Source organism: Crinia signifera, chromosome 5, assembly GCF_055691185.1.
Source record: "Crinia signifera chromosome 5, ASM5569118v1, whole genome shotgun sequence".
NCBI classification, from domain to species: domain Eukaryota; kingdom Metazoa; phylum Chordata; class Amphibia; order Anura; family Myobatrachidae; genus Crinia; species Crinia signifera.
In genome coordinates this window covers 187,391,935-187,418,216 of record NC_139221.1, presented here as the reverse complement: position 1 = coordinate 187,418,216, position 26,282 = coordinate 187,391,935, and the positions used below count along the sequence as shown (strand labels likewise).

General features: G+C 45.4%; 1 protein-coding gene across 2 annotated transcripts; it reads right to left on the bottom strand.

Moving 5' to 3' along the window:
• Nucleotides 1–13,056: 13,056 nt before the first annotated feature.
• On the bottom strand, nt 13,057–20,911 carry LOC146080730 (syncytin-1-like). Of its 2 annotated transcripts, none has more exons than XM_083188311.1 (2): nt 20,492–20,911; nt 13,057–15,765 (listed from the first exon to the last, which is right to left on the bottom strand). In XM_083188311.1, exon 2 carries the CDS (start codon nt 14,911–14,913, stop codon nt 13,420–13,422), a length of 1,494 nt encoding a protein of 497 aa, XP_083044437.1. In that variant the 5' UTR covers nt 14,914–15,765; nt 20,492–20,911; the 3' UTR covers nt 13,057–13,419. The 2 variants fall into 2 exon arrangements, with proteins under 2 accessions (XP_083044437.1, XP_083044438.1); XM_083188312.1 differs by lacking the exon at nt 20,492–20,911 and adding an exon at nt 15,842–16,527.
• Between the last annotated feature and the right edge of the window lie 5,371 nt (nt 20,912–26,282).

Here is a 26,282-nt window from a genome sequence, read left to right as displayed (position 1 = left end):
GACGGCCTTTTAATTCGCCATCCTGAAGCCAAAATAGCATAAAAGCAGCTCCATTATGCGATATTAAGACCCCGATGTTACGGTGATCCCCATAGCGCACGCGCTCATCCTTTTCCAAATATGCCCGCCTACACCCCTACTCTCGTAAACATGTCACGTGACGCGGAATGACGGCTGCCTCCTATTGAATGACGGCCTTTTAATTCGCCATCCTGAAGCCAAAATAGAATTAAAGCAGCTCCAATATGCTATATTAAGACCCCGATGTTACGGTATTCCCCATAGCGCACGCGCTCATCCTTTTCCAAATATGCCCGCCTACACCCCTACTCTCGTAAACATGTCACGTGACGCGGAATGACGGCTGCCTCCTATGGAATGACGGCCTTTTAATACGCCATCCTGAAGCCAAAATAGCATTAAAATAGCACAGTGGAATGACAGTGGAATGACAGTGTTGTCTGCAGATAAGGAATGCCAATTGACTATAATGGGAGAAAATGACTTTTATATTAATATTTCTGAAATTATTGCACATATCAACTATATTTTTGGTATACTTCTTGCTAAGACCATTACACATATTTTACATGCAGAATATTGCGGAATGACGGCTGCCTCCTATGGAATGACGGCCTTTTAATTTGCCATCCTGAAGCCAAAATAGCATAAAAGCAGCTCCATTATGCGATATTAAGACCCCGATGTTACGGTGATCCCCATAGAGCACGCGCTCATCCTTTTCCAAATATGCCCGCCTACACCCCATCTCTCGTAAACATGTCACGTGATGCGGAATGACGGCTGCCTCCTATGGAATGACGGCCTTTTAATTCGCCATCCTAAAGCCAAAATAGCATTAAAGCAGCTCCAATATGCGATATTAAGACCCCGATGTTACGGTGATCCCCATAGCGCACGCGCTCATCCTTTTCCAAATATGCCCGCCTACACCCCTACTCTCGTAAACATGTCACGTGACGCGGAATGACGGCTGCCTCCTATGGAATGACTGCCTTTTAATTCGCCATCCTGAAGCCAAAATAGCATTAAAATAGCACAGTGGAATGACAGTGGAATGACAGTGTTGTCTGCAGATAAGGAATGCCAATTGACTATAATGGGAGAAAATGACTTATATATTAATATTTCTGAAATTATTGCACATATCAACTATATTTTTGGTATACTTCTTGCTAAGACCATTACACATATTTTACATGCAGAATGACGCGGAATGACGGCTGCCTCCTATGGAATGACGGCCTTTTAATTCTCCATCCTGAAGCCAAAATAGCATTAAAGCAGCTCCATTATGCGATATTAAGACCCCGATGTTACGGTGATCCCCATAGCGCACGCGCTCATCCTTTTCCAAATATGCCCGTCTACACCCCTACTCTCGTAAACATGTCACCTGACGCGGAATGACGGCTTCATCCTATGGAATGACGGCCTTTTAATTCGCCATCCTGAAGCCAAAATAGCATTAAAGCAGCTCCATTATGCGATATTAAGACCCCGATGTTACGGTGATCCCCATAGCGCACGCGCTCATCCTTTTCCAAATATGCCCGCCTACACCCCTAATCTCGTAAACATGTCACGTGACGCAGAATGACGGCTGCCTCCTATGGAATGACGGCCTTTTAATTCGCCATCCTAAAGCCAAAATAGCATTAAAGCAGCTCCAATATGCGATATTAAGACCCCGATGTTACGGTGATCCCCATAGCGCACGCGCTCATACTTTTCCAAATATGCCCGCCTACACCCCTACTCTCGTAAACATGTCACGTGACGCGGAATGACGGCTGCCTCCTATGGAATGACGGCCTTTTAATTCACCATCCTGAAGCCAAAATAGCATTAAAATAGCACAGTGGAATGACAGTGGAATGACAGTGTTGTCTGCAGATAAGGAATGCCAATTGACTATAATGGGAGAAAATGACTTATATATTAATATTTCTGAAATTATTGCACATATCAACTATATTTTTGGTATACTTCTTGCTAAGACCATTACACATATTTTACATGCAGAATGACGGCTGCCTCCTATGGAATGACGGCCTTTTAATTCTCCGTCCTGAAGCCAAAATAGCATTAAAGCAGCTCCATTATGCGATATTAAGACCCCGATGTTACGGTGATCCCCATAGCGCACGCGCTCATCCTTTTCCAAATATGCCAGTCTACACCCCTACTCTCGTAAACATGTCACCTGACGCGGAATGACGGCTTCATCCTATGGAATGACGGCCTTTTAATTCGCCATCCTGAAGCCAAAATAGCATTAAAGCAGCTCCATTATGCGATATTAAGACCCCGATGTTACGGTGATCCCCATAGCGCACGCGCTCATCCTTTTCCAAATATGCCCGCCTACACCCCTAATCTCGTAAACATGTCACGTGACGCAGAATGACGGCTGCATCCTATGGAATGACGGCCTTTTAATTCGCCATCCTGAAGCCAAAATAGCATTAAAGCAGCTCCAATATGCGATATTAAGACCCCGATGTTACGGTGATCCCCATAGCGCACGCGCTTATACTTTTCCAAATATGCCCGCCTACACCCCTACTCTCGTAAACATGTCACGTGACGCGGAATGACGGCTGCCTCCTATGGAATGACGGCCTTTTAATTCGCCATCCTGAAGCCAAAATAGCATTAAAATAGCACAGTGGAATGACAGTGGAATGACAGTGTTGTCTGCAGATAAGGAATGCCAATTGACTATAATGGGAGAAAATGACTTTTATATTAATATTTCTGAAATTATTGCACATATCAACTATATTTTCGGTATACTTCTTGCTAAGACCATTACACATATGTTACATGCTGAATGACGCGGAATGACGGCTGCCTCCTATGGAATGACGGCCTTTTAATTCGCCATCCTGAAGCCAAAATAGCATTAAAGCAGCTCCATTATGCGATATTAAGACCCCGATGTTACGGTGATCCCCATAGCGCACGCGCTCATCCTTTTCCAAATATGCCCGCCTACACCCCTACTCTCGTAAACATGTCACGTGACGCTGAATGACGGCTGCCTCCTATGGAATGACGGCCTTTTAATTCGCCATCCTGAAGCCAAAATAGCATTAAAGCAGCTCCAATATGCGATATTAAGACCCCGATGTTACGGTGATCCCCATAGCGCACGCGCTCATCCTTTTCCAAATATGCCCGCCTACACCCCTACTCTCGTAAACATGTCACCTGACGCGGAATGGCGGCTGCCTCCTATGGAATGACGGCCTTTTAATTCGCCATCCTGAAGCCAAAATAGCATTAAAATACCACAGTGGAATCACAGTGGAATGACTGTGTTGTCTGCAGATAAGGAATGCCAATTGACTATAATGGGAGAAAATGACTTATATATTAATATTTCTGAAATTATTGCACATATCAACTATATTTTTGGTATACTTCTTGCTAAGACCATTACACATATTTTACATGCAGAATGACGCGGAATGACGGCTGCCTCCTATGGAATGACGGCCTTTTAATTCGCCATCCTGAAGCCAAAATAGCATTAAAGCAGCTCCAATATGCGATATTAAGACCCCGATGTTACGGTGATCCCCATAGCGCATGCGCTCATCCTTTTCCAAATATGCCCGCCTACACCCCTACTCTCGTAAACATGTCACGTGACGCGGAATGACAGCTGCCTCCTATGGAATGACGGCCTTTTAATTCGCCATCCTGAAGCCAAAATAGCATTAAAGCAGCTCCATTATGCGATATTAAGACCCCGATGTTACGGTGATCCCCATAGCGCACGCGCTCATCCTTTTCCAAATATGCCCGCCTACACCCCTACTCTCGTAAACATGTCACGTGACGCGGAATGACGGCTGCCTCCTATGGAATGACGGCCTTTTAATTCGCCATCCTGAAGCCAAAATAGCATTAAAATAGCACAGTGGAATGACAGTGGAATGACAGTGTTGTCTGCAGATAAGGAATGCCAATTGACTATAATGGGAGAAAATGACTTATATATTAATATTTCTGAAATTATTGCACATATCAACTATATTTTTGGTATACTTCTTGCTAAGACCATTACACATATTTTACATGCAGAATGACGCGGAATGACGGCTGCCTCCTATGGAATGACGGCCTTTTAATTCTCCATCCTGAAGCCAAAATAGCATTAAAGCAGCTCCATTATGCGATATTAAGACCCCGATGTTACGGTGATCCCCATAGCGCACGCGCTCATCCTTTTCCAAATATGCCCGTCTACACCCCTACTCTCGTAAACATGTCACCTGACGCGGAATGACGGCTTCATCCTATGGAATGACGGCCTTTTAATTCGCCATCCTGAAGCCAAAATAGCATTAAAGCAGCTCCATTATGCGATATTAAGACCCCGATGTTACGGTGATCCCCATAGCGCACGCGCTCATCCTTTTCCAAATATGCCCGCCTACACCCCTAATCTCGTAAACATGTCACGTGACGCAGAATGACGGCTGCCTCCTATGGAATGACGGCCTTTTAATTCGCCATCCTGAAGCCAAAATAGCATTAAAGCAGCTCCAATATGCGATATTAAGACCCCGATGTTACGGTGATCCCCATAGCGCACGCGCTCATACTTTTCCAAATATGCCCGCCTACACCCCTACTCTCGTAAACATGTCACGTGACGCGGAATGACGGCTGCCTCCTATGGAATGACGGCCTTTTAATTCGCCATCCTGAAGCCAAAATAGCATTAAAATACCACAGTGGAATCACAGTGGAATGACAGTGTTGTCTGCAGATAAGGAATGCCAATTGACTATAATGGGAGAAAATGACTTATATATTAATATTTCTGAAATTATTGCACATATCAACTATATTTTTGGTATACTTCTTGCTAAGACCATTACACATATTTTACATGCAGAATGACGCGGAATGACGGCTGCCTCCTATGGAATGACGGCCTTTTAATTCGCCATCCTGAAGCCAAAATAGCATTAAAGCAGCTCCAATATGCGATATTAAGACCCCGATGTTACGGTGATCCCCATAGCGCACGCGCTCATCCTTTTCCAAATATGCCCGCCTACACCCCTACTCTCGTAAACATGTCACGTGACGCGGAATGACAGCTGCCTCCTATGGAATGACGGCCTTTTAATTCGCCATCCTGAAGCCAAAATAGCATTAAAATAGCACAGTGGAATGACAGTGGAATGCCAGTGTTGTCTGCAGATAAGGAATGCCAATTGACTATAATGGGAGAAAATGACTTTTATATTAATATTTCTGAAATTATTGCACATATCAACTATATTTTTCGTATACTTCTTGCTAAGACCATTACACATATTTTACATGCAGAATATTGCGGAATGACGGCTGCCTCCTATGGAATGACGGCCTTTTAATTCGCCACCCTGAAGCCAAAATAGCATAAAAGCAGCTCCATTATGCGATATTAAGACCCCGATGTTACGGTGATCCCCATAGCGCACGCGCTCATCCTTTTCCAAATATGCCCGCCTACACCCCTACTCTCGTAAACATGTCACGTGACGCGGAATGACGGCTGCCTCCTATGGAATGACGGCCTTTTAATACGCCATCCTGAAGCCAAAATAGCATTAAAATAGCACAGTGGAATGACAGTGGAATGACAGTGTTGTCTGCAGATAAGGAATGCCAATTGACTATAATGGGAGAAAATGACTTTTATATTAATATTTCTGAAATTATTGCACATATCAACTATATTTTTGGTATACTTCTTGCTAAGACCATTACACATATTTTACATGCAGAATATTGCGGAATGACGGCTGCCTCCTATGGAATGACGGCCTTTTAATTCGCCATCCTGAAGCCAAAATAGCATAAAAGCAGCTCCATTATGCGATATTAAGACCCCGATGTTACGGTGATCCCCATAGCGCACGCGCTCATCCTTTTCCAAATATGCCCGCCTACACCCCATCTCTCGTAAACATGTCACGTGATGCGGAATGACGGCTGCCTCCTATGGAATGACGGCCTTTTAATTCGCCATCCTAAAGCCAAAATAGCATTAAAGCAGCTCCAATATGCGATATTAAGACCCCGATGTTACGGTGATCCCCATAGCGCACGCGCTCATCCTTTTCCAAATATGCCCGCCTACACCCCTACTCTCGTAAACATGTCACGTGACGCGGAATGACGGCTGCCTCCTATGGAATGACGGCCTTTTAATTCGCCATCCTGAAGCCAAAATAGTATTAGAATAGCACAGTGGAATGACAGTGGAATGACAGTGTTGTCTGCAGATAAGGAATGCCAATTGACTATAATGGGAGAAAATGACTTATATATTAATATTTCTGAAATTATTGCACATATCAACTATATTTTTGGTATACTTCTTGCTAAGACCATTACACATATTTTACATGCAGAATAACGCGGAATGACGGCTGCCTCCTATGGAATGACGGCCTTTTAATTCGCCATCCTGAAGCCAAAATAGCATAAAAGCAGCTCCATTATGCGATATTAAGACCCCGATGTTACGGTGATCCCCATAGCGCACGCGCTCATCCTTTTCCAAATATGCCCGCCTACACCCCTACTCTCGTAAACATGTCACGTGACGCGGAATGACGGCTGCCTCCTATGGAATGACGGCCTTTTAATTCGCCATCCTGAAGCCAAAATAGCATTAAAGCAGCTCCATTATGCGATATTAAGACCCCGATGTTACGGTGATCCCCATAGCGCACGCGCTCATCCTTTTCCAAATATGCCCGCCTACACCCCTAATCTCGTAAACATGTCACGTGACGCAGAATGACGGCTGCCTCCTATGGAATGACGGCCTTTTAATTCGCCATCCTGAAGCCAAAATAGCATTAAAGCAGCTCCAATATGCGATATTAAGACCCCGATGTTACGGTGATCCCCAAAGCGCACGCGCTCATACTTTTCCAAATATGCCCGCCTACACCCCTACTCTCGTAAACATGTCACGTGACGCGGAATGACGGCTGCCTCCTATGGAATGACGGCCTTTTAATTCGCCATCCTGAAGCCAAAATAGCATTAAAATAGCACAGTGGAATGACAGTGGAATGACAGTGTTGTCTGCAGATAAGGAATGCCAATTGACTATTGTGACGGAACCAGGCCACGCCCCTTTCCGTCATATGTTGTTCTCCCGCCTCTTTCTGCGCTTCAGCAAAGAGAATTGCAAAATGCCGGCGATAACCGGATATTATCACTGACTGTATTCATATCTGAGCTGTGTTCCCCAGACTGCTGTATACAGGGGACATCACAGGGCTGTATGTCGGACAATAATAGGACGTTATACTGACTGTATTCATATCTGAGCTGTGTTCCCCAGACTGCTGCATACAGGGGACATCACAGGGCTGTATGTCAGACAATAATAATATGTTATACTGAATAATCCAAACAGGTTATTCCATTAGGCTGAGTATGTGTGCTACTGGAGGGAAATATTCCCTCATGTTATGTAAATGACTGTAATATGTTCCCAAAGCTTTGTATACTGTATCCCATACTGTTACATATGCATATAAAGACAAGAAGATAGTTTCTGGGCACAGGAGAAACTGGGAGGGAGGATCAGCGTTGCCCGTGGTTACGTCACTGCCTCCAGGTAATGTTCTTAGTAAACTGCGATGGTATCATGAATAAGGGATTTGTGACTATGAAGTTAATTATGGCAGTCTTCCCAAATGCGTATTACTTAAATATTGTAACTGTATATGTGGAGACAAATGGTCCGGGTAGAAGTGACCAAACGCTTAGATTAGAATCTGGTCAGTTTGTTTATAGTTTTTGGTTCAGGGATCAAAGAGCCTCTTTATAGGCTGTTTAGTAACAGAGACTACAGGTAGTGGCAGAGACATACACTCCCCCCCCCCAAATAACAAGAGGCTAAGGATGGATAACACCAGGGTCAGTCTCCAGAGAAGAGATCTGTTCACATGAAGGTGTGAAATCCCTCACGTACACAAGCTTCAAAGCCAGATGAACGGAGTGAGTTAATCAGCCAATGGACAGGTAATAGGAGACCCTGTTACATTCATGCAACTGCACCCAGCATAGGAAGGGTTAAGAATTCCTGAGGGAGGGGGAGAGGGGTGCCTTTGGGATGTAAGTGGGTGTTTGGAGGGAGAGAAGGAAGAGAAGTGACTGAGCATCAGCGCTGGAAGTTGTGGACTTGCGGGTCCTGTCCATCTGAAGCTAACCTGAGTGGTGTCGTGGTAAGGTTCTGATAACGTGACTAATACTGATGGCCTTTCTGTATATATTGTATATAGACTGTAATTGCTGATTTTACATGTATAACCCGTGTGTAAAATAAAGGTAATACTTTTGTACCTTTGCTATTGTGTATTCCTGTGCGATCTTTGGATCTCGGAGTGACCCTGGGGCTCTGCGTTAGGCATAAGTCGCGCTGCGCTGCTGCATGACCCCGGGATCATCACAATTGGTGGCAAGCGGTGGGGATCGCACACCCAAAGGAGGGAGAGCTAGGGGCTCGTATCTTGATGCGACCAGGCTCTGGAAACACAATAGCCAGTAATTGGCCAGTATTAGCTCATGTTTGAGGGACCTGGTAACCATTGTTCCTAACAAGGATGCCGGGGAGAAGAAAAAGTATACTTTGCGAGGGCATTAAGCGAGGGAAGAATTCCGCTTAAGTGCCGGCTTGTCCAGGGGACAATCCCTGCAAGCGAGGGAACGGCGGAGTGTGCCGTGGCCCAGAAGCGGAAGCTGACGTAAGGGGGTCCAGCAAGTGACGCTGACCAAGCTCTACGAGTGCAGCCCGTGTGGAGAATGGCTCCAGGAAAAGGACAGAGACGTCCAAAGAGAGGCAAGAGGTGCCCACAGTCACCCAGAGCAGTGAGGCTCATAGATGAGGAATCGTCATGGAGTCGTCTGGCTGAGGAATGGGACTGGAGAAGCCCATCCACGCTGATGCAGCCTCTCTGGGAGGATTGGGAAGCAGCATATCGGTGGATTAATGTATGGACAGGAGCTACTACAGAGGAGAAAGCAGCTTACCTGACCGATGAATTTAAGCAGTATGTATCTGAGGCTGCTGCAGGAAACCTGCTGCATACGGTGGCGTGGAAGGCTTTTGTCACAGAAGTAAGTAACGCCACGCATCAGCTAATGCATAGAAGCCGGATCGCTGCGGCCAGCGTGCCAGCACCGGGTAACGTGGTTCCTGGGAAGGAGCCCGCAAAGAGAACTCAAAGGGAGGAGGAGTTGATGGTGCCACCGGGGTGGATGACCGAGGGGTCCACTACCGAGATCCCAGGGGGGGAGGCAGAGGAACTGTGGCCTGCAGAATCTGGAGCTCCATTAGCGAGAATGAGTCTGGAGGACCTAACTGACGAATGGAGGCTACGATGCAGCACACCCCCCGAAGGCCGCTCACACTGCACTCTTATCCGATGGGTGTACGAGCAACAAGAGGACCCGCTACATGCGTTCAGCGTGTATAGGAACTGGGTCCTGTGTCCAGGAGAACTGAGAAGTGTCCAGGAGCAGTTACAGTGTCTCCTGCACTGTTATGATAATGCAGAGAGGGTCGCCCGGGCACAGGGACAGCTGAATTCTCCAGAGTGGCTGGACCAGTGTCTGAGGGTGGAGGCAGAGGAACAGCGGCTGCTGCGGCTCATGCATCCTCAGAGAGCCACAGAACTAGATTCCCCACTGACACAGGGAGAAATCACAGAACTGTTCCCATTCAGTGAGTTGGGAAATGAGCAACTAGCTGTGGAGTGTCCCTGTGATATCGCACCAGGGACCCCGGACTCTAAAGGAGCCCTAACATCATGGACTGTGATTGTGGCAGATGGATATCGGGAAGAGGATATTTATTCCCCCTGCATTGTGCCGAGTAGTGTGGCAGAGCTGGGCACTGTGGCCCCACATGGTGGTGACGGACTGGCGCACATGGAGCCCGTGATAGATGGAGCAGTACCAGTATACAGTGCAGGGGTTGCCCCAGAGACTAGCCCCAGAGCAGAGCAGATCTCGGAGGCTGGGACTGTGATGGCTGAGTCCTCGCCACAGGAGGTACAAAGCAGTGGTCAGCCACTGCTCCAAGCAGCTAGCCAAAGGATGGGGGTGCACCCAAAATTGGCACCCCAGGAAGAATGGCAGTACATCTTCCCTTTTGCAGATGTGGGAGATGGAGACTTTGAAACTAGCGGCCAGAGGGTCTGCAAGGATTGTGCCCCAGCAGAGGGGGCAGTACTTCTCCCCTACATGACCACCAGCGGCCCAGCGAATGAGGGCATCTTGCCCCAGGAGCCCCAGCATATTCAGCAGGGGGAGATGGAAGGAAGTGTGTCTGGGGTGCGCTCTGCCACTCTACCACCCCAGGAGGATTATCCAGGACTGTTCCCACTTAGCCATCAGAGCCAGGAGGAGCTGAAGTCAAAAGGCAGGTATGTGACCGGGGTGCCAGAGCAGGGAGTAGAGGCTGGGGTGCAGCGCTTCTGCGAGTCCCCTGCAAGAGTGACTGACTGTAATTATGTGCCCGGGGAGCCGCTGCAGCAAACAGGCAGCCAAGCAAGCAAACATGGAGGGGATGGTCAGAGGCATAGCTCAGCACCCCCCTGCGCCTCAGAGGAAGACACCTTACCACCCAGCATGGCACGAGCAAGAGAATGTGAGTTGGCACCTGGGGCTGTAAGGGAGATGCCAGCAGTGCTGCCGTACAATGCCACCCCACCAGTCCCTCTCATAGCCAGGCTGGGGAAGCAGTGCACCCTGGGGAAGATGGAAGTTTGCCCAGGGGAGGCCCAGCAGTTATTGTTCAAAGGGCTGGGGGAGGTGTTCGACCCAAGGGGGGGGATTGTGGGTAAATCAGGGGGAGACTCGCGGATACCCCCTGCTTCTCTGCAGCCATTGTGTGAAGGAGAATCCCTAGGACCGCTGCCTGCTGCTGAGGGAAGGTGGAGGCTGGGTGTGCTCAGGCCCTGGGAGGTGGGGGAGAAGGATCCCACCAGCAAGGACCTTCAAGCATCACGTAAGGGTCCAGAGGACCATTTAGAACTGGGGGAGGTGTTTGTGGGGGCTTTTAAGGGAAGAGCCAGGGAAGGATTGCGGATACCCCCTGCTCTTCTGCAGCCATGGTGTGAAGGAGAATTCCCTGGGCCACTGCCTAGTGCTGAGGGCAGGTGGGGGCAGAGTGTGCTGAGGCCCTGCAAGGTGGATGAACAGACATGGATGGAAGGTTGCCCAGGGGAGGCCCAGCAGCTTCAGGGGCTGGGGGAGGTTTCAGACCCAAGTGGGGTGGATGTGAAAGCGTTTGAGGGAGGGACATTGTCGGTACCCGCCGCTCCTCTGCAGCCAACATCAGCACTGTTCTTAAGAGCGGCCAGGTTCCCTGATGCTGGTCTGCGTGCGCAGATCGGGCCCCTCCCAGTTGCGCCAGAGGCGGAGGGAGGAGGAACAACCAAAAGGGAAGGCGAGGAGGAAACATTCCCACCTGACAGTGGAAAACCCTGTACCAGGAGTACTGGAGGTTGTGCGATAAACTGTGAATGGCTGAGCCCAGGAGGGCCAGGGATAAGCAATACGCAGGGACATTGTGTAGCCGTGAATCGCAGCGGCGGTAAACAACAGGGGTGCTGTGTGACGGAACCAGGCCACGCCCCTTTCCGTCATATGTTGTTCTCCCGCCTCTTTCTGCGCTTCAGCAAAGAGAATTGCAAAATGCCGGCGATAACCGGATATTATCACTGACTGTATTCATATCTGAGCTGTGTTCCCCAGACTGCTGTATACAGGGGACATCACAGGGCTGTATGTCGGACAATAATAGGACGTTATACTGACTGTATTCATATCTGAGCTGTGTTCCCCAGACTGCTGCATACAGGGGACATCACAGGGCTGTATGTCAGACAATAATAATATGTTATACTGAATAATCCAAACAGGTTATTCCATTAGGCTGAGTATGTGTGCTACTGGAGGGAAATATTCCCTCATGTTATGTAAATGACTGTAATATGTTCCCAAAGCTTTGTATACTGTATCCCATACTGTTACATATGCATATAAAGACAAGAAGATAGTTTCTGGGCACAGGAGAAACTGGGAGGGAGGATCAGCGTTGCCCGTGGTTACGTCACTGCCTCCAGGTAATGTTCTTAGTAAACTGCGATGGTATCATGAATAAGGGATTTGTGACTATGAAGTTAATTATGGCAGTCTTCCCAAATGCGTATTACTTAAATATTGTAACTGTATATGTGGAGACAAATGGTCCGGGTAGAAGTGACCAAACGCTTAGATTAGAATCTGGTCAGTTTGTTTATAGTTTTTGGTTCAGGGATCAAAGAGCCTCTTTATAGGCTGTTTAGTAACAGAGACTACAGGTAGTGGCAGAGACATACACTCCCCCCCCCCAAATAACAAGAGGCTAAGGATGGATAACACCAGGGTCAGTCTCCAGAGAAGAGATCTGTTCACATGAAGGTGTGAAATCCCTCACGTACACAAGCTTCAAAGCCAGATGAACGGAGTGAGTTAATCAGCCAATGGACAGGTAATAGGAGACCCTGTTACATTCATGCAACTGCACCCAGCATAGGAAGGGTTAAGAATTCCTGAGGGAGGGGGAGAGGGGTGCCTTTGGGATGTAAGTGGGTGTTTGGAGGGAGAGAAGGAAGAGAAGTGACTGAGCATCAGCGCTGGAAGTTGTGGACTTGCGGGTCCTGTCCATCTGAAGCTAACCTGAGTGGTGTCGTGGTAAGGTTCTGATAACGTGACTAATACTGATGGCCTTTCTGTATATATTGTATATAGACTGTAATTGCTGATTTTACATGTATAACCCGTGTGTAAAATAAAGGTAATACTTTTGTACCTGTTGGGAAATCGATCATGCGCCGATGTATCGATTTCCTCATATATTAATTACCTTATTTGACCTCAGTGTGAAGACCCCTTAGAGCTCCGTGAGAGTGTAACCTCATATGATATGACCAGTAACGATGACCACAGATACAAGGTTGAACTCTGATTTAATGATGACGAAAACAACATATTTATACACAACAAACGACGTTGGTTCAATTACATGATTGGTTAATATTTGGTGCAGAGGTAGGGAAATAGCAGTGTCTTTGTGGGGTGGCTTATACATCGCCTTTGTGTAGTATTCATTAGTTATGAGAAAGCACAGAATGTACAGTGTCTAAGGAAAGTAACAAAGTTTATGATAGCAGCGAGTACTGGAAAAGAGCCAGGATATAACCACCTTGAAATCAGCAGGGACAGACACAGAGAAACAAGATGGCTGATTAACCCCTCAATAGAAACAAGATGGCTGATTAACCCTTCAATCCCCTCTTAGAATCAATGTCCTTTTTAGACAATTTGATTCTTGTAGATGGCATCTTGTTTGGTACGATGGATTTTAACATATTCACTATAATCTTCTGGTGAGGGAAGGCTTTTGGCGAGATCAGTGTACATAGCAGGTGTTACATTATCCAGGTACTTGGAACCAATCTTCTTACATATGGGAAAGACACAATATCCTACTATCATAAGTACAATAATTATAATGAGAATAAACATGCCTATTTGTGTTAGTGCGTGTTTCCAATCATTTAACCATCCAAACCAGCTACTCCAGGGGTCCGTGACACCTGAGTTCTTCTTGAGTTCGATGGATAAATCTTCTAGATGTTTAATAGCTAGGGTAGTTTTCCCATTAGGACCTGTGTTGTCTGGGATATAAGTACAGCATCCATCAACCTTACCTATGTACACGCAGGTTCCTCCTTTCTCGGCAAGCATCATATCTAAAGCCATACGATTCTGAAATGTCATTTGTGATGTAGCTTCCAACTGTTCAGCAATACCTTTTAAAGCATCTCTAGTATCATTAACAAAACGCTGCTGATTATAATATATATAATTTATCCAGTCCACGTTCTTATTGATTGTCACCTGGGGAATTAGAGACTCAAAGCCAGCAGCGACTTCATCTCGAGCCTTAAATTCATCTGGAACTCCCCGAGGGACACCAATAGTATCGATATATATATGTGGATCGAAACTTTCCTTGGGGGCATCTCTCCTAGCTCTAGAGTGTGTGTTTGTGTTACCTGTGGGAGGAGGTTGAGGAAGGTTGGCTGGGAGGATGTGAATGGGCATAATAATCTTTGCCAGGGCACATTCTCCTTTCCAAGGGCTATTTAGTTTTGTCCTCAATTTCATATCTCCACAGATAAAATAGATATCTCCCAAAGATTTCTTCATGGTGGGTATGGTGATATGTCTTCTTTCAGCACAATACCCATCAGGAAATAATTTCAATTGTACAACATTTTGATCAGTACTATTAGAGAAATAACAAGTGTAATTACCGGGGTAAATAGTTATAGTACTACCAGGGTTGGTATTCTTTGTCATAATGGGGTATTCCTTTTTCCATTGTTCACATTTGGCTTCTTCTATTACAGTGTCAGTGTATAAACTAAAAAAGCATTTATCCTGTTCAGGTGGTATGTGTATGGGTACAGTACCTAAATGGGGTCTGGACTTTCCACACACATAGCAATCAGTTTGATTAACCTTGCGGGCATTATACTTCATCCATTCTAACCAATAGTTTACATCAGAGAAACCTGTTTCCATAGACATGGTATCTTCATACGTGGGATTATCAATGGCCAACATATCATTAAAAGTAGTGACATGTGGTTTAAAGAATGATGATGGTGTTTTAGGTTTTACAGTGGTTTTGAGGGCGGTGTATTCTGGGTTATCATACATGTCTTTTAAATGGAATCTTCCCCTTGGGCCCCCCGCTTTCTCCTGATTGATATTTACCCATGACATATAGTCCGGCATCGCCGGGGGCTGGGTTTTCTAGGTTAACGATAAATTGGCTATTGCAAGTGCCCTTTTTTCGTAGGGACATACGGGCTAGTAAGGATCGACCATTGGACCATTTATGGATGCCAACATCGGGGTAATATCCCCAGTCTTGGCTGATATCAAAGGCAGTGGTATCTGCTCTAGTGTTCCACCCAACAGCTCCCCATGAGTTGCAAGAATCTCCCCAGTAAGTACTAGTGATACAGATATATACGTGACTTACAGCGTGTGGTGTGTGGTGGATGTTACACAGCCATGGTAGCGGTGGTTCTCCTCGATTCCCGCCTTGATTGTTTGAACAAGATACAATATCACAATAAGAAAATATAAAAGTAGCGACAGTCGTGCTAGAAGAATTATACCAGAAGGTAAAGCGTCCATCATTTTGAGTAATATCAACTTCAGCAAAACAGTTATAAAGAACAAGCCCGAATAAAATCACTAGGGCTAAGGTGGGGGGAGTCATATCCTGTAGCGTCGTCCTTGGCTTCAGAATGTTGTACCCCTGATTCCTCGTCACCTCCAGCCGGCAGGTCTTCTCCAGGTTGGAGGTCAGAGCCACTGGCCCCCGTTATTACCTCTCTCGTCCCGTCTGTGTCAGTCTCGGGATCGGTGTCGACCTCTGTGTTGACGTGTGGTGGAGGTGGAATTTTCTTCACTCTGGATGCAATGGATCCACGTTGGTCCTTCGTCGGTGAGGACAGCCGTCCTGGTGACTGCGACCACTTCTGTCTCTGGTCCGTAGGTGAAGTCTCCGGGGTGCTTGTTTCTCGGCAACACTTTCACTACGACCTTGTCTCCAACCCTGAATGGGTGAGTGGGTATCTGTGGATGAGAAGGATTCTTAAAGATAACATTTTGTTCAACTTCATTAAGTTTCTGTATTAGGGATCTGACATACTCTTCTCTTATTATTTCTAAGTCTCCTTCTGTGGTAACTAAAGGGTTCTTTGCCCAGGGAGTGGGGAAAGGTCTGCCCATCGGTACTTCAAAGGGGGAGTAACCTAGAGTCTTTTGTGGAGTCATTCTCTGTGGGTGATATGGAATGTGAAACTTCCATTCTATTTGCAGTGCTTTGACTAGTTCTGCTGTGACTTTGGCTGTGAAGGCTGAACCTTTATCGCTATTGATTCGGAGCGGGCATCCTCAGCGCGGAATGATCTCTCGCGTGAGTATGCGGGCTACTGTTTTTTTGCATCTTCTGATTTAGTGGGATAAGCTTCCTGCATTATTGATATGTGTAAAATCTATTTGAAGATGTGTGAATGGTGTGGTTGGGTATTCTAGATGTTGGTGTCTTGCTTTATTTGGGTTGTTTGGGTTGTTTCTAAGACACACTATACATCTACTGATGTACTGTTTTACAAGTTCTTTGGCATTAGTAATGTAGAAATCATTGGAGAGGAGTAAAGTAGTTGTTACTATACTATGGTGTCCTACTCCGTGGTAATGTACTATGAACAATGATGCACTGGTTTGGGGTATACATGGTTTCCCCTCTTTGCAGATTAATCCAGTCCGTGGATTCTTCTGCAATATTGGATATGTCCAATCTGATAGATCTGAATTAGAGGCAGCAGCCTGTAATTCTGTCAGTAGGTATGTATCATCTAGCGAAGGAGGCGAGATGATAGCAAGAGTGAGGTTATATGTTGCTGTAGTGGCAGCACGTTTAGCAGCGGTATCAGCGAGAGCGTTGCCTTTGCTGATGTCATCCTTTCCTCCAGTGTGTGCTTTACAATGAAGGATGGCAATTTGAGATGGTAATGTAATTGCGTGTAAGAGATCTGTGATGAGTTGCGCATGTGATATGCCTTTCCCATCAGCGCCAGTGAAGCCTCGGCGTTGCCTGAACAACTCCGTAAGCGTATTTGGAGTCTGTGTAAATTGTGACAGGTTTGTTTTTTGTAAGTGTGACAAGCTCGAGTGAGTGCAATGAGTTCTGCAGCTTGTGCTGACTGTAAGGGGACTGTCTTTGCTTCAAGGGTGGTGTTTGGAAGTTTAACCACTGCATATCCTGCCTGGTACGTGTTGTCATTGGGACGGCTGCAGGAGCCGTCAACAAATATTATGTCGGCATCGGGGATAGGCACAGTCGACATGTCTTGTCTGGGTGAAGTTTCTGAGTCAATTGTCAGAGTACAGTCATGTTGAGGCGGCGCCTCGTCGTCAGGTCCTTTAAGACCTAAAAGTGCGTTTAGTACAGGGACAGGTCCTTCTGAGTTTGTTGCGTATTTTACAGTGAGAGAAGGATTCCCTAGTAGGAGTACTTCATAGCCGCTGAGTCTTTGGGCAGACATGTGTTGTGTGTGTAGACCTTTGAGGATGGAGAGGACATTATGTGTGGTATGTAACACAGTAGGATGTCCTAATGTAAGTGATGTGGACATCTCAACAACCATTGCACAGGCAGCCAGTGCTCGAAGACAAGCTGGCATTCCTTGCACAGTGACAGGCATTACTTTTGAAAAAAAATGCGACAGGGCGCATTTTGCCTCCGTGAAGTTGGGTCAGTACACCCGCCATAGTTGTACATGTGTCCCTTGCAAACAAGTGAAATGATAACATATAGTCCGGGAGACCAAGCGCGGGACTCTGTACTAACATTTCTTTCAATTTTTTAAATGCAGAATACATTTCATCTGACCATTGTATAACCTTGGGTTTGTCTTTGAGTGTGCATTGTCTCAAGATATTATCATAGTAGGAACAATCAGAAATCCACTGTCTGCAGTAACTTACCATACCCAAGAAAGACAACATATCCTTCTGGGTAGTTGGGGTGACCAGGCCCAATACAGACTGTATGCGTTGTGGACTGATTTTCCTTTCTCCCTCAGAGAGTACAAAACCCAGGTAATTGACATTTGTTTTACACCATTGCAGTTTAGCTTTTGACACCTTGTGTCCACATTCTGATAACATCTAACCGGCTGGCCTCCTCGGTGGTACTACAGAGAAGCAGATCATCTGCATACTGTAGCAGGACAGAACCATGGGGGGGGTGCCAGGGAGCCAATGTGGCTTGGAGGACTATGCTATAGACCACTGGAGAGTCAATATAGCCTTGGGGTAAACGACACCAGGTTAATTGTTTACCTTCAAATGAAAAAACAAAGAGTAATTGGGTCTCTGTGTCTATAGGAATGCTAAAAATGCGTTTTTCAAATCTATGACATTAAAGTGGGTTGCGTTTGCAGGGATTGCTGAGATGAGTGAATTGATGTCTGGTACTATCTACAGAACAATTAATTAGTTTATTATCTGAGGTCCTGTTGACCATATCTGAGGATTTACAGTGTCTAATTCTGTGTTTGGGTCAGAACTGTCAGTCATGAGCAAGTGTGGTGATGAAACATCAATTCCCTTTCCTGCTTCTGATGGACTAATTATGATTTCTAGCACAGAGAGAAGATCTCTGCCTAGCAAATTGATTGGGCAGTCAGGTATTACAGTAAATTCATGTTTTCCTATGTCATGGCCCTTTAAGGTCAGTCCCTGCCAGTCAATCTGAAATCTGGGGTTGTCTCTTGGTCTGGGTTGACTGGGCTGTATGGGGTTACTGACCTGTCGGGGTTTGTTTGAAGGGAACGGACAGTCTCTAGCCCAATGGCTATCCCTTTTATAATTATAGCAGCTTGTCTGCCTGTTGGGTGGGGGTCCCGCAGGAGCCCTCTGAGGTAGTCTGTCTCTAGGAGGACGGAATGGTTTATTCTGTCTCCTAGGATTGTTTTGATTTTGGAAGCGTGTGAACGGGGTATGTGATGGTGTGACAGTGTTTCTTTTAACTTCAAAACAACCTGCTGCTTCCCTTTCATACAAATGTTTTTCAAAATCCTTCACTGTATCAGAGGTCCAAGTTGAAACAGTCGGCAGCAGATTATTAATGAAAGTAGAAACAAGTAAATTATCATTATGCAGAAGCGGCAGACCTGCTTCCTTGGTCCAACACTTCTTGAATTTTTTTCCAGAAATTTGTCACTGTTTCTGTTTACATGAAACTGCAATAGGCAGCGATGTTCAGTGTTAGGGAGAGAGAGACCAATACTGCAGCTTCCCCCTCAAACCCCCCTCTTCCAGCAAAGACACAGAAGCCTAGCAGGAATCCGCCGTACACCCTGAGAGCTCAACAGAAAATAGATCTTTCAAAGCTGAACTGGTGTACGGTGATTTCATTCCACATGTCAGTTATCTCCTGTGCTTTGTTAAGGGGATAGTCTGCAGCTGTTTACTATATTGCAGGGATCGGGGTATTAATACTGGGGACTTGATTCCAGTCCCATCTATTATATTGTCCACCTCATGGATTAACAAGGTAATAATTTGTGGGCAACATATTCCTTACATATTTCACTAGGTAATGGGGGTGGATAGACTGTTTTATTCTTACTATTATTTCCACCCATGTCGGGGTATGATTGTGTATCAATGTATTTTTGAATAACGTCTGTGCGCAGATGGCAGCCTAATACAAGGACCGCCTTTACAACAGTACCGTTAGACAGGGACGTGAGTGTAGATTTGAACCTTATAAGTTCACTATTGGCAGATACTATCGTCTCTTTCAGGGTTATGGTACCAGAGTACTATACTACACTGGCAATCTTCACAGTTTCCTATTTGTGGGTGTCTAGGATGTGACATATGTGACTATAATATGAGAGCGTGAAAAATTCAAAGTTTACAGACTAGGGGCACTGTCACAGAAAGGCAGGTACACCTATAGCAGCAATCTGCGAGAGTTAGTCTTTGTCTGTTCACTTTTAGAATTATGTATTCACTTTAGACATCTCATAAAAATTTTTAAATGTATAATGATTTTGTTAGTGGAAACCACAGACTGTCTACGTGACAGTGGATAGAGTCCAGTGGTTTTGTTGCTGAGAACTGTATGTGAAGCCTCACATTGCGTTACTCCGAGAAGGAGAGCATAAAGTCCGCAAGTCTATTGGCATACAGTAGTCAGATTAGACAAATGGTGAAGTTATTGTGCGTGAACTTACCAGCCGCACGGTTTACAAGGAAATACAGATATCACGAGTGTGTATACTCACCAATCACACAGGGATATTGAATGAAAGAAAAACTTATACTTTAAGACAATACAATAAAGACAATTGGCCAATAAAGAATGGGCGTTCAAAGTGAGGTACTATTTAGACTAAAGACCCCAGGTCTCCTTCGTACTCCAAGTACGGCATCTGATCCCAGATCAGGTTATGTGCACAAAAATAGACTAAAGACCCCAGGTCTCCTTCGTACTCCAAGTACGGCATCTGATCCCAGATCAGGTTATGTGCACAAAAATAGAAGACTTTAACTTCTATGATAGAAGACTCTAACTTCTATATAAGACATTCAACATACCCCAGGCATGGTGTCACAGGTTCAGGATCGAGTATGTCCGTAACCTCACAACAGATTCAGGCAGACTGTAAAATCTTTATGACATCTGTGTAGGAATGAACCTCGCATCCCGGTGGCCGAGCCCCCAGCTCTGTTGGGAAATCGATCATGCGCCGATGTATCGATTTCCTCATATATTAATTACCTTATTTGACCTCAGTGTGAAGACCCCTTAGAGCTCCGTGAGAGTGTAACCTCATATGATATGACCAGTAACGATGACCACAGATACAAGGTTGAACTCTGATTTAATGATGACGAAAACAACATATTTATACACAACAAACGACGTTGGTTCAATTACATGATTGGTTAATATTTGGTGCAGAGGTAGGGAAATAGCAGTGTCTTTGTGGGGTGGCTTATACATCGCCTTTGTGTAGTATTCATTAGTTATGAGAAAGCACAGAATGTACAGTGTCTAAGGAAAGTAACAAAGTTTATGATAGCAGCGAGTACTGGAAAAGAGCCAGGATATAACCACCTTGAAATCAGCAGGGACAGACACAGAGAAACAAGATGGCTGATTAACCCCTCAATAGAAACAAGATGGCTGATTAACCCTTCAGTACCTTTGCTATTGTGTATTCCTGTGCGATCTTTGGATCTCGGAGTGACCCTGGGGCTCTGCGTTAGGCATAAGTCGCGCTGCGCTGCTGCATGACCCCGGGATCATCACAACTATAATGGGAGAAAATGACTTATATATTAATATTTCTGAAATTATTGCACATATCAACTATATTTTTGGTATACTTCTTGCTAAGACCATTACACATATTTTACATGCAGAATGACGCGGAATGACGGCTGCCTCCTATGGAATGACGGCCTTTTAATTCTCCATCCTGAAGCCAAAATAGCATTAAAGCAGCTCCATTATGCGATATTAAGACCCCGATGTTACGGTGATCCCCATAGCGCACGCGCTCATCCTTTTCCAAATATGCCCGTCTACACCCCTACTCTCATAAACATGTCACCTGACGCGGAATGACGGCTTCATCCTATGGAATGACGGCCTTTTAATTCGCCATCCTGAAGCCAAAATAGCATTAAAGCAGCTCCATTATGCGATATTAAGACCCCGATGTTACGGTGATCCCCATAGCGCACGCGCTCATCCTTTTCCAAATATGCCCGCCTACACCCCTAATCTCGTAAACATGTCACGTGACGCAGAATGACGGCTGCCTCCTATGAAATGACGGCCTTTTAATTCGCCATCCTGAAGCCAAAATAGCATTAAAGCAGCTCCAATATGCGATATTAAGACCCCGATGTTACGGTGATCCCCATAGCGCACGCGCTCATACTTTTCCAAATTTGCCCAATCACACCCCTACTCTCGTAAACATGTCACGTGACGCGGAATGACGGCTGCCTCCTATGGAATGACGGCCTTTTAATTCGCCATCCTGAAGCCAAAATAGCATTAAAATAGCACAGTGGAATGACAGTGGAATGACAGTGTTGTCTGCAGATAAGGAATGCCAATTGACTATAATGGGAGAAAATGACTTTTATATTAATATTTCTGAAAATATTGCACATATCAACTATATTTTCGGTATACTTCTTGCTAAGACCATTACACATATGTTACATGCTGAATGACGCGGAATGAATGCTGCCTCCTATGGAATGACGGCCTTTTAATTCGCCATCCTGAAGCCAAAATAGCATTAAAGCAGCTCCATTATGCGATATTAAGACCCCGAAGTAACGGTGATCCCCATAGCGCACGCGCTCATCCTTTTCCAAATATGCCCGCCTACACCCCTACTCTCGTAAACATGTCACCTGACGTGGAATGACGGCTGCCTCCTATGGAATGACGGCCTTTTAATTCGCCATCCTGAAGCCAAAATAGCATTAAAGCAGCTCCATTATGCGATATTAAGACCCCGATGTTACGGTGATCCCCATAGTGCACGCGTTCATCCTTTTCCAAATATGCCCGCCTACACCCCTACTCTCGTAAACATGTCACCTGACGCGGAATGACGGCTGCCTCCTATGGAATGACAGCCTTTTAATTCACCATCCTGAAGCCAAAATAGCATTAAAGCAGCTCCATTATGCAATATTAAGACCCCGATGTTACGGTGATCCCCATAGCGCACGCGCTCATCCTTTTCCAAATATGCCCGCCTACACCCCTACTCTCGTAAACATGTCACGTGACGCGGAATGACGGCTGCCTCCTATGGAATGACGGCCTTTTAATTCGCCATCCTGAAGCCAAAATAGCATTAAAATAGCACAGTGGAATGACAGTGGAATGAGAGTGTTGTCTGCAGATAAGGAATGCCAATTGACTATAATGGGAGAAAATGACTTTTATATTAATATTTCTGAAATTTTTGCACATATCAACTATATTTTTCGTATACTTCTTGCTAAGACCATTACACATATTTTACATGCAGAATATTGCGGAATGACGGCTGCCTCCTATGGAATGACGGCCTTTTAATTCGCCATCCTGAAGCCAAAATAGCATAAAAGCAGCTCCATTATGCGATATTAAGACCCCGATGTTACGGTGATCCCCATAGCGCACGCGCTCATCCTTTTCCAAATATGCCCGCCTACACCCCTACTCTCGTAAACATGTCACGTGACGCGGAATGACGGCTGCCTCCTATGGAATGACGGCCTTTTAATTCGCCATCCTGAAGCCAAAATAGCATTAAAGCAGCTCCAATATGCGATATTAAGACCCCGATGTTACGGTGATCCCCATAGCGCACGCGCTCATCCTTTTCCAAATATGCCCGCCTACACCCCTACTCTCGTAAACATGTCACGTGACGCGGAATGACGGCTGCCTCCTATGGAATGACGGCCTTTTAATACGCCATCCTGAAGCCAAAATAGCATTAAAATAGCACAGTGGAATGACAGTGGAATGACAGTGTTGTCTGCAGATAAGGAATGCCAATTGACTATAATGGGAGAAAATGACTTTTATATTAATATTTCTGAAAATATTGCACATATCAACTATATTTTTGGTATACTTCTTGCTAAGACCATTACACATATTTTACATGCAGAATATTGCGGAATGACGGCTGCCTCCTATGGAATGACGGCCTTTTAATTCGCCATCCTGAAGCCAAAATAGCATAAAAGCAGCTCCATTATGCGATATTAAGACCCCGATGTTACGGTGATCCCCATAGCGCACGCGCTCATCCTTTTCTAAATATGCCCGCCTACACCCCATCTCTCGTAAACATGTCACGTGATGCGGAATGACGGCTGCCTCCTATGGAATGACGGCCTTTTAATTCGCCATCCTAAAGCCAAAATAGCATTAAAGCAGCTCCAATATGCGATATTAAGACCCCGATGTTACGGTGATCCCCATAGCGCACGCGCTCATCCTTTTCCAAATATGCCCGCCTACACCCCTACTCTCGTAAACATGTCACGTGACGCGGAATGACGGCTGCCTCCTATGGAATGACGGCCTTTTAATTCGCCATCCTGAAGCCAAAATAGCATTAGAATAGCACAGTGGAATGACAGTGGAATGACAGTGTTGTCTGCAGATAAGGAATGCCAATTGACTATAATGGGAGAAAATGACTTATATATTAATATTTCTGAAATTATTGCACATATCAACTATATTTTTGGTATACTTCTTGCTAAGACCATTACACATATTTTACATGCAGAATAACGCGGAATGACGGCTGCCTCCTATGGAATGACGGCCTTTTAATTCTCCATCCTGAAGCCAAAATAGCATAAAAGCAGCTCCATTATGTGATATTAAGACCCCGATGTTACGGTGATCCCCATAGCGCACGCGCTCATCCTTTTCCAAATATGCCCGCCTACACCCCTACTCTCGTAAACATGTCACGTGACGCGGAATGACGGCTGCCTCCTATGGAATGACGGCCTTTTAATTCGCCATCCTGAAGCCAAAATAGCATTAAAGCAGCTCCAATATGCGATATTAAGACCCCGATGTTACGGTGATCCCCATAGCGCACGCGCTCATCCTTTTCCAAATATGCCCGCCTACACCCCTACTCTCGTAAACATGTCACCTGACGCGGAATGACGGCTGCCTCCTATGGAATGACAGCCTTTTAATTCGCCATCCTGAAGCCAAAATAGCATTAAAATAGCACAGTGGAATGACAGTGTTGTCTGCAGATAAGGAATGCCAATTGACTATAATGGGAGAAAATGACTTATATATTAATATTTCTGAAATTATTGCACATATCAACTATATTTTTGGTATACTTCTTGCTAAGACCATTACACATATTTTACATGCAGAATGACGCGGAATGACGGCTGCCTCCTATGGAATGACGGCCTTTTAATTCTCCATCCTGAAGCCAAAATAGCATTAAAGCAGCTCCATTATGCGATATTAAGACCCCGATGTTACGGTGATCCACATAGCGCACGCGCTCATCCTTTTCCAAATATGCCCGCCTACACCCCTACTCTCGTAAACATGTCACGTGAAGCGGAATGACGGCTGCCTCCTATGGAATGACGGCCTTTTAATTCGCCATCCTGAAGCCAAAATAGCATTAAAGCAGCTCCAATATGCGATATTAAGACCCCGATGTTACGGTGATCCCCATAGCGCACGCGCTCATCCTTTTCCAAATATGCCCGCCTACACCCCTACTCTCGTAAACATGTCACCTGACGCGGAATGACGGCTGCCTCCTATGGAATGACGGCCTTTTAATTCGCCATCCTGAAGCCAAAATAGCATTAAAGCAGCTCCAATATGCGATATTAAGACCCCGAAGTTACGGTGATCCCCATAGCGCACGCGCTCTTCCTTTTCCAAATATGCCCGCCTACACCCCTACTCTCGTAAACATGTCACCTGACGCGGAATAACGGCTGCCTCCTATGGAATGACGGCCTTTTAATTCGCCATCCTGAAGCCAAAATAGCATTAAAATAGCACAGTGGAATGACAGTGGAATGACAGTGTTGTCTGCAGAAAAGGAATGCCAATTGACTATAATGGGAGAAAATGACTTATATATTAATATTTCTGAAATTATTGCACATATCAACTATATTTTTGGTATACTTCTTGCGAAGACCATTACACATATTTTACATGCAGAATGACGCGGAATGACGGCTGCCTCCTATGGAATGACGGCCTTTTAATTCTCCATCCTGAAGCCAAAATAGCATTAAAGCAGCTCCATTATGCGATATTAAGACCCCGATTTTACGGTGATCCCCATAGCGCACGCGCTCATCCTTTTCCAAATATGCCCGTCTACACCCCTACTCTCGTAAACATGTCACCTGACGCGGAATGACGGCTGCCTCCTATGGAATGACGGCCTTTTAATTTGCCATCCTGAAGCCAAAATAGCATTAAAATAGCACAGTGGAATGACAGTGGAATGACAGTGTTGTCTGCAGATAAGGAAAGCCAATTGACTATAATGGGAGAAAATGACTTTTATATTAATATTTCTGAAATTATTGCACATATCAACTATATTTTCGGTATACTTCTTGCTAAGACCATTACACATATGTTACATGCTGAATGACGCGGAATGACGGCTGCCTCCTATGGAATGACGGCCTTTTAATTCGCCATCCTGAAACCAAAATAGCATTAAAGCAGCTCCATTATGCGATATTAAGACCCCGATGTTACGGTGATCCTCATAGCGCACGCGCTCATCCTTTTCCAAATATGCCCGCCTACACCCCTACTCTCGTAAACATGTAACCTGACGCGGAATGACGGCTGCCTCCTATGGAATGACGGCCTTTTAATTCGCCATCCTGAAGCCAAAATAGCATTAAAGCAGCTCCATTATGCGATATTAAGACCCCGATGTTACGGTGATCCCCATAGTACACGCGTTCATCCTTTTCCAAATATGCCCGCCTACACCCCTACT